The 9,766-nt window shown below is 44.6% G+C and overlaps 1 protein-coding gene across 1 annotated transcript; it reads right to left on the bottom strand.

Moving 5' to 3' along the window:
• Positions 1-4,315: 4,315 nt before the first annotated feature.
• On the bottom strand, positions 4,316-5,617 carry LOC135011387 (beta-1,4-galactosyltransferase galt-1-like). Its single transcript, XM_063952455.1, has one exon. It carries the CDS (start codon positions 5,615-5,617, stop codon positions 4,316-4,318), a length of 1,302 nt encoding a protein of 433 aa, XP_063808525.1.
• Positions 5,618-9,766: the final 4,149 nt, after the last annotated feature.

Here is a 9,766-nt window from a genome sequence, read left to right as displayed (position 1 = left end):
AAGAACAGCAGCGGCGGCACCAGTAGCAGCATCTCGCAAACGCCAACTCTTTCCTAGGCAGGCTACGCTTTGTATCACCGGTTTCCAGAATACGCACACAGCTGAAAACCTCTTACGGCAACTGAGGAAGATCATCGCGGAATGGCTTACCCCAATTGGACTCTCCTGTGGATTTGTGGCATCGGACAACGCCAGCAATATTGTGTGTGCATTAAATATGGGCAAATTCCAGCACGTCCCATGTTTTGCACATACCTTGAATTTGGTGGTGCAGAATTTTTTAAAAAACGACAGGGGCGTGCAAGAGATGCTGTCGGTGGCCAGAAAAATTGCGGGACACTTTCGGCGTACAGGCACCACGTACAGAAGACTGGAGCACCACCAAAAACTACTGAACCTGCCCTGCCATCATCTGAAGCAAGAAGTGGTAACGAGGTGGAATTCAACCCTCTATATGCTTCAGAGGTTGGAGGAGCAGCAAAAGGCCATTCAAGCCTATACAATTGAGCACGATATAGGAGGTGGAATGCACCTGTCTCAAGTGCAGTGGAGAATGATTTCAACGTTGTGCAAGGTTCTGATGCCCTTTGAACTTGCCACACGTGAAGTCAGTTCAGACACTGCCAGCCTGAGTCAGGTCATTCCCCTCATCAGGCTTTTGCAGAAGAAGCTGGAGGCATTGAAGAAGAGCTAAAAGGGAGCGATTCCGCTAGGCATGTGGGACTTGTGGATGCAGCCCTTAATTCGCTTAACAAGGATTCACGGGTGGTCAATCTGTTGAAATCAGAGCACTACATTTTGGCCACCGTGCTCGATCCTAGATTTAAAGCCTACCTTGGATCTCTCTTTCCGGCAGACACAAGTCTGCTGGGGTTGAAAGACCTGCTGGTGACAAAATTGTCAAGTCAAGCGGAACGCGACCTGTCAACATCTCCTCCTTCACATTCTCCCGCAACTGGGGGTGCGAGGAAAAGGCTCAGAATTCCGAGCCCACCCGCTGGCGGTGATGCAGGGCAGTCTGGAGCGACTGCTGATGCTGACATCTGGTCCGGACTGAAGGACCTGACAACGATTACGGACATGTCGTCTACTGTCACTGCATATGATTCTCTCAACATTGATAGAATGGTGGAGGATTATATGAGTGACCGCATCCAAGTAGGCACGTCACACAGTCCGTACTTATACTGGCAGGAAAAAGAGGCAATTTGGAGGCCCTTGCACAAACTGGCTTTATTCTACCTAAGTTGCCCTCCCACAAGTGTGTACTCCGAAAGAGTGTTTAGTGCCGCCGCTCACCTTGTCAGCAATCGGCGTACGAGGTTACATCCAGAAAATGTGGAGAAGATGATGTTCATTAAAATGAATTATAATCAATTCCTCCGCGGAGACATTGACCAGCAGCAATTGCCTCCACAAAGTACACAGGGAGCTGAGATGGTGGATTCCAGTGGGGACGAATTGATAATCTGTGAGGAGGGGGATGTACACGGTGATATATCGGAGGGTGAAGATGAGGTGGACATCTTGCCTCTGTAGAGCCAGTTTGTGCAAGGAGAGATTAATTGCTTCTTTTTTGGGGGGGGTCCAAACCAACCCGTCATATCAGTCACAGTCTTGTGGCAGACCCTGTCACTGAAATGATGGGTTGGTTAAAGTGTGCATGTCCTGTTTTGTTTATACAACATAAGGGTGGGTGGGAGGGCCCAAGGACAATTCCATCTTGCACCTCTTTTTTCTTTTCTTTTTCTTTGCATCATGTGCTGATTGGGGAGGGTTTTTTGGAAGGGACATCCTGCGTGACACTGCAGTGCCACTCCTAGATGGGCCCGGTGTTTGTGTCGGCCACTAGGGTCGCTAATCTTACTCACACAGTCAGCTACCTCATTGCGCCTCTTTTTTTCTTTGCGTCATGTGCTGTTTGGGGAGGGTTTTTTGGAAGGGACATCCTGCGTGACACTGCAGTGCCACTCCTAGATGGGCCCGGTGTTTGTGTCGGTCACTAGGGTCGCTAATCTTACTCACACAGCTACCTCATTGCGCCTCTTTTTTTCTTTGCGTCATGTGCTGTTTGGGGAGGGTTTTTTGGAAGGGCCATCCTGCGTGACACTGCAGTGCCACTCCTAGATGGGCCCGGTGTTTGTGTCGGCCACTAGGGTCGCTAATCTTACTCACACAGCTACCTCATTGCGCCTCTTTTTTTCTTTGCGTCATGTGCTGTTTGGGGAGGGTTTTTTGGAAGGGACATCCTGCGTGACACTGCAGTGCCACTCCTAGATGGGCCCGGTGTTTGTGTCGGTCACTAGGGTCGCTAATCTTACTCACACAGCTACCTCATTGCGCCTCTTTTTTTCTTTGCGTCATGTGCTGTTTGGGGAGGGTTTTTTGGAAGGGCCATCCTGCGTGACACTGCAGTGCCACTCCTAGATGGGCCCGGTGTTTGTGTCGGCCACTAGGGTCGCTAATCTTACTCACACAGCTACCTCATTGCGCCTCTTTTTTTCTTTGCGTCATGTGCTGTTTGGGGAGGGTTTTTTGGAAGGGACATCCTGCGTGACACTGCAGTGCCACTCCTAGATGGGCCCGGTGTTTGTGTCGGCCACTAGGGTCGCTTATCTTACTCACACAGCGACCTCGGTGCAAATTTTAGGACTAAAAATAATATTGTGAGGTGTGAGGTATTCAGAATAGACTGAAAATGAGTGTAAATTATGGTTTTTGAGGTTAATAATACTTTGGGATCAAAATGACCCCCAAATTCTATGATTTAAGCTGTTTTTTAGTGTTTTTTGAAAAAAACACCCGAATCCAAAACACACCCGAATCCGACAAAAAAAATTCGGTGAGGTTTTGCCAAAACGCGTTCGAACCCAAAACACGGCCGCGGAACCGAACCCAAAACCAAAACACAAAACCCGAAAAATTTCAGGCGCTCATCTCTAGTTTCTGTACAGGCACATGGTTGAGACTAATCCGTGAATTTATTGTTCTCTTATTATCAAGGATAACGCCTAATATAATTGAGATTTAACCCAGACAGTACACACTTGTTATCCAATTATTATTGTTACTATTATTTATTCATCAAATTACTGCCAATTAATTTTTATTTGCGATATCAATAAAAATTTAATACATTGTAATAAATTTTTTCGTTCTTATTTAAAATATTTCTAGTAATATTTTTCTAAATCAAAAGTGCACCCACAAAAGAGTCTTCTTTCCTTTTTCTGTGTCTCACGGTAATGATGTTAAATACCCGCCCAGCAAACGCCCGGCCACGCCTGCGTTTTTCCAAACACTCCCAGAAAATGGTCAGTTGCCACCCAGAAACTCCCACTTCCTTTCAATCTCCTAGCGTTCGGCTGTGCGATTGGTATCGTCACTAGAACCTGTGCAAAACCACAAAGGACTTCGTACCCGTACGACGCACGTGCGCATTGCGGTGCATACGCATGCGCCGATTAGCCGTTTTTTTCACTGATTGCTACGCAGTGAACAACGGCAGTTAGCGATCAACTTGTAATGAGGGCCCATGTGCACTGCACGGGGGGGCCGATGTAACATGTGCAGGGAGAGTTAGATTTGGGTGGGGTGTGTTCAAACTGAAATCTAAATTGCAGTGTGAAAATAAAGCAGCCAGTATTTACCCTGCACAGAAACAATATAACCCACCCAAATCTAACTCTCTCTGCACATGTTATATCTGCCCCACCAGCAGTGCACATGGTTTTGCCCAACTGCTAACAAACTTGCTGCTGCAATCAACTCTGAATTACCCCCTGTATGCGCACGCACAGTGTGGCTGCTGCGTGTGCCCACACCTCACCGTGCTTCAGCCTGCGACCACCGTTGTAGCAGCATCCAGGTCTGAATTAGGCCCTGAGTTCTCCAACCACACATTCTTCCACCTCAGGGTAAGAGGCCTGTCTCTTCTTGCTGGCAGCTACTCTCTGTTCCAGTGCGCTGATTGAGCAGCAGATATGGTAAAAGAGGATGCTGCCACTAGGCATATGTAGAAGCGTCATTCTGTCTCTTATATTGCATGTTCTGGCTGCAATTATAGTACAATCGTTTTACATATCACCACTATTGCAGTCAGGATTTGAGCTGATGCCAGAAGATGGGGTTTTCTGGGCGACTAGAAAGGCCCCTTGAGTTTGTCTATGAAAATAGGTCAGAGTGGAGTGCCGGTGTTGATGAGCGGATGACTGTAAACTAATGGTGACAATTGGAGCAGCAGAGTATTAGGCAGCGGTGGTGACATGGGCATAAGAGTATGGCCATAGACTAGAACGACCCTTTCCTTGGTGTTTTATGACTGTAAGTCTACTTGGCTCAGCGCCTTATTAATGTTTCTGATCAATGAAGCATTATATCTCCAAATAGTTTTATCTTCAATTAAAGATGTGTCAGATAAGTTCTGACGAGGGTCTCTGCAATGGTAAAGCAGGGCTGTCTTTGCAGGGACTACTTTTGAACCCCCAGTAGAATTTAGAACATTGTGTACAGATGTCTGATATACCTTCCTAGGATCCACAATCATTTTTTCGTTATATAAATAGCCCGGTCTACGTGGCTCGCGGTGAACATGCTGCAGTATATTGGTCCCCGGCAAACTCTTCCAAGATGAAATGTTGGAGAAGTTTCCATCAGTGGTGACGGTTTGAGGGAACACATGATTTAGAAAGAGAAAAACCCCAACTCCCGGGTTCTGTTGCTGGAGACTTTCCATCAGGCTGTCCCATGTCTGGTATTTGATTGGCAGAATTATTTCGTCAATATCATTAAGCAGAACAAACTTACTCCGGTACATGTTCCGATAGATACAGTCATTGAGTGCTGTCACTTGACCATAATACCCAATATCCTTGGCATCCATAAAATAGTTCCATTTTCGAGACGTTCTCAGGTACTGCTGAATTGGCCATGGTATCACCTCTACAATACCTTCTGCAATGTAGTACTGAATGACTTTTCCCACCTGTGGGCTGCAGTTATTAAGGTAGATCATGACCCGTTGAGCCCCCAGTATCCGGTACATCTCCATGGTCTGTATGAACTGTAAGACGTTACTGTAATTCCCAAACATGGTGGAAATGCAGACCGTGAAGTTGGCGGAAAATGGTCTCATGTCCTGATTTTGTATTTGGAACAGGGGTAATTGCGTCATGTTTCCTGTAGGAGATGTATGGACAGATAGGTACTTGGCATAGCAGCCTGGTGGTTCCATACAGACCAGGTTCGTTGCGCCATAGGGAAAGCCGAACCGATGACGTAGTATGTCTATCTGGGCCTGGGAGACCATAACATATTTGTTTACGGTACAACAAAACCAGCAGTATAGCTCCTTTACCTCTTTATGGTGAATAATGCTGAGGATACGCACTGCGCGTTTATCTTGAATTCTGTGTTCGAAATATGGAGCTATGATAAATGTCCGGTTGTCTCGCAGTGGGGTAATAGTATCAGTGGTCAGTCTACGATCACAGCAGGTACACGGAGGTCTCCAGTGATCCAACGAAGTATTGAAAGGGTTAGTAAAATATCCCAGTAGAAAGGCGGCAGTCAGTAAGACAGACACATACATTAGGTTCTTCCTTGTGATTCCGGCCATTGTATCAGGAAATGGGTAACTAAGGGAGAAACACAGGAAAACACGTGAGACGCAAAGTGATAAATGTATATAACGGGCAGAGAATTAGGACTCAGCTTTCCATGCCTATTTTATGCTCAGCCAGTAGGTGGCGCCATATACTACTGTTACCAGCAGACACATAAGAGCCATCCATGAATAAGATGGTAACAGATAGTGGAAGGGGGGGGGGGGGGGGGGGGGGGGGCTGACTGGTCTGCCAGATTTGTGCCCCCTCATACAGCCTCATAAGGCTTTTAGGGGTCTATTTACTAAGCCTTGGATGGAGATAAAGTTGCTGGAGATAAAGTACCAGCCAATCAGCTCCTAACTGCTATGCCACAGGCTGTGTGAATAATGACAGTTAGGAGCTGATTGGCTGGTACTTTATCTCCAGCAACTTTATCTACATCCAAGGCTTAGTAAATAAACCCCTTAGTGAATTATTACAGTGTGCCGACAACAGATTTGCCCTGATTGATGAGAGCTATAAGGTCCCAGTGTCCCAAGCGCTTACCATCTAACGTATCTATTTTTGCATTCAGTATACCATGCATGGTGGGTGTTTTCCATACTTGCCTACCCTCCCGCATTCTGCGGGAGACTCCCAGTTGTATACAGAGTCTCCCGCTGTCCTGGGAAGCTACATAAACCTCCCGGATTCCCCACTGCTCATTAGCTAATGTTGTGGAGACAGGACACAAGGGGCCGGCCACTGTGGAATTATGGGTAGCAATGGCCGGAAGCCATACCCCGGCTCCAGCACTGTGTCTGCTCCAGTCTCCTGTCTTCCTCCCCGCATCTGTGCTGCAGCAAAAGGTCATTCTCTAATCAGTTATACATGTACACAGATATTGCACACCGCCTGTCATTCTCTAATCAGTTATTCATGTACACAGATATTGCACACCGCCTGTCATTCTCTAATCAGTTATACATGTACACAGATATTGTACACTGCCTGTCATTCTCTAATCAGTTATTCATGTACACAGATATTGCCCAGCACCTGTTATTCTCTAATCAGTTATTCATGTACACAGATATTGCACAGTGCCTGTCATTCTCTAATCAGTTATTCATGTACACAGATATTGTACACCACCTGTCATTCTCTAATCAGTTATACATGTACACAGATATTGTACACTGCCTGTCATTCTCTAATCAGTTATTCATGTACACAGATATTGCCCAGCACCTGTTATTCTCTAATCAGTTATTCATGTACACAGATATTGCACACCGCCTGTCATTCTCTAATCAGTTATTCATGTACACAGATATTGCACACCGCCTGTCATTCTCTAATCAGTTATACATGTACACAGATATTGTACACTGCCTGTCATTCTCTAATCAGTTATTCATGTACACAGATATTGCCCAGCACCTGTTATTCTCTAATCAGTTATTCATGTACACAGATATTGCACAGTGCCTGTCATTCTCTAATCAGTTATTCATGTACACAGATATTGTACACCACCTGTCATTCTCTAATCAGTTATACATGTACACAGATATTGTACACTGCCTGTCATTCTCTAATCAGTTATTCATGTACACAGATATTGCCCAGCACCTGTTATTCTCTAATCAGTTATTCATGTACACAGATATTGCACACCGCCTGTCATTCTCTAATCAGTTATTCATGTACACAGATATTGCCCAGCACCTGTTATTCTCTAATCAGTTATTCATGTACACAGATATTGCAAACCGCCTGTCATTCTCTAATCAGTTATTCATGTACACAGATATTGCACACTGCCTGTCATTCTCTAATCAGTTATTCATGTACACAGATATTGCACACCGCCTGTCATTCTCTAATCAGTTATACATGTACACAGATATTGCACAGTGCCTGTCATTCTCTAATCAGTTATTCATGTACACAGATATTGCACACCGCCTGTCATTCTCTAATCAGTTATTCATGTACACAGATATTGCACACCGCCTGTCATTCTCTAATCAGTTATACATGTACACAGATATTGTACACCGCCTGTCATTCTCTAATCAGTTATTCATGTACACAGATATTGCCCAGCACCTGTCATTCTCTAATCAGTTATACATGTACACAGATATTGGCCCTCATTCCGAGTTGTTCGCTCGGTATTTTTCATCGCATCGCAGTGAAAATCCGCTTAGTACGCATGCGCAATGTTCGCACTGCGACTGCGCCAAGTAACTTTACTATGAAGAAAGTATTTTTACTCACGGCTTTTTCTTCGCTCCGGCGATCGTAATGTGATTGACAGGAAATGGGTGTTACTGGGCGGATACACGGCGTTTCAGGGGCGTGTGGCTGAAAACGCTACCGTTTCCGGAAAAAACGCAGGAGTGGCCGGGGAAACGGTGGGAGTGCCTGGGCGAACGCTGGGTGTGTTTGTGACGTCAACCAGGAACGACAAGCACTGAAATGATCGCACAGGCAGAGTAAGTCTGGTGCTACTCTGAAACTGCTAACTCGTTTGTAATCGCAATATTGCGCGTACGTCGGTCGCAATTTTAAGAAGCTAAGATTCACTCCCAGTAGGCGGCGGCTTAGCGTGTGTAACTCTGCTACATTCGCCTTGCGAGCGAACAACTCGGAATGAGGGCCCTTGTACACCGCCTGTCATTCCCTAATCAGTTATTCATGTACACAGATATTGTACACCGCCTGTCATTCTCTAATCAGTTATTCATGTACACAGATATTGCACACCGCCTGTCATTCTCTAATCAGTTATTCATGTACACAGATATTGCACACCGCCTGTCATTCTCTAATCAGTTATTCATGTACACAGATATTGCACACCGCCTGTCATTCTCTAATCAGTTATTCATGTACACAGATATTGCACACCGCCTGTCATTCTCTAATCAGTTATTCATGTACACAGATATTGCACACCGCCTGTCATTCTCTAATCAGTTATTCATGTACACAGATATTGCACACCGCCTGTCATTCTCTAAAAAGTTATACATGTACACAGATATTGTACACCGCCTGTCATTCTCTAATCAGTTATTCATGTACACAGATATTGTACACCGCCTGTCATTCTCTAATCAGTTATTCATGTACACAGATATTGCACACCGCCTGTCATTCTCTAATCAGTTATTCATATACACAGATATTGTACACCGCCTGTCATTCTCTAATCAGTTATTCATGTACACAGATATTGCCCACTGCCAGTCATTCTCTAATCAGTTATTCATGTACATAGATATTGCACACCGCCTGTCATTCTCTAATCAGTTATTCATATACACAGATATTGCACACCGCCTGTCATTCTCTAATCAGTTATTCATGTACACAGATATTGCACACCGCCTGTCATTCTCTAATCAGTTATTCATGTACACAGATATTGCACACCGCCTGTCATTCTCTAATCAGTTATTCATGTACACAGATATTGCACACCGCCTGTCATTTTCTAATAAGTTATTCATGTACACAGATATTGCACACTGCCTGTCATTCTCTAATCAGTTATACATGTACACAGATATTGCCCAGCACCTATCATTCTCTAATCAGTTATTCATGTACACAGATATTGCACACTGCCTGTCATTCTCTAATCAGTTATACATATACACAGATATTGCCCACTGCCTGTCATTCTCTAATCAGTTATACATGTACACAGATATTGTACACTGCCTGTCATTCTCTAATCAGTTATACATGTACACAGATATTGTACACTGCCTGTCATTCTCTAATCAGTTATTCATGTACACAGATATTGCCCAGCACCTGTTATTCTCTAATCAGTTATTCATGTACACAGATATTGCACACCGCCTGTCATTCTCTAATCAGTTATTCATGTACACAGATATTGCACACCGCCTGTCATTCTCTAATCAGTTATACATGTACACAGATATTGTACACTGCCTGTCATTCTCTAATCAGTTATTCATGTACACAGATATTGCCCAGCACCTGTTATTCTCTAATCAGTTATTCATGTACACAGATATTGCACAGTGCCTGTCATTCTCTAATCAGTTATTCATGTACACAGATATTGTACACCACCTGTCATTCTCTAATCAGTTATACATGTACACAGATATTGTACACTGCCTGTCATTCTC

Source organism: Pseudophryne corroboree, unplaced genomic scaffold (assembly GCF_028390025.1).
Source record: "Pseudophryne corroboree isolate aPseCor3 unplaced genomic scaffold, aPseCor3.hap2 scaffold_2432, whole genome shotgun sequence".
NCBI lineage: Eukaryota > Metazoa > Chordata > Amphibia > Anura > Myobatrachidae > Pseudophryne > Pseudophryne corroboree.
The sequence above is the reverse complement of the archived record's forward strand: the minus strand, read 5'-3'. Positions and strand labels throughout refer to the sequence as shown.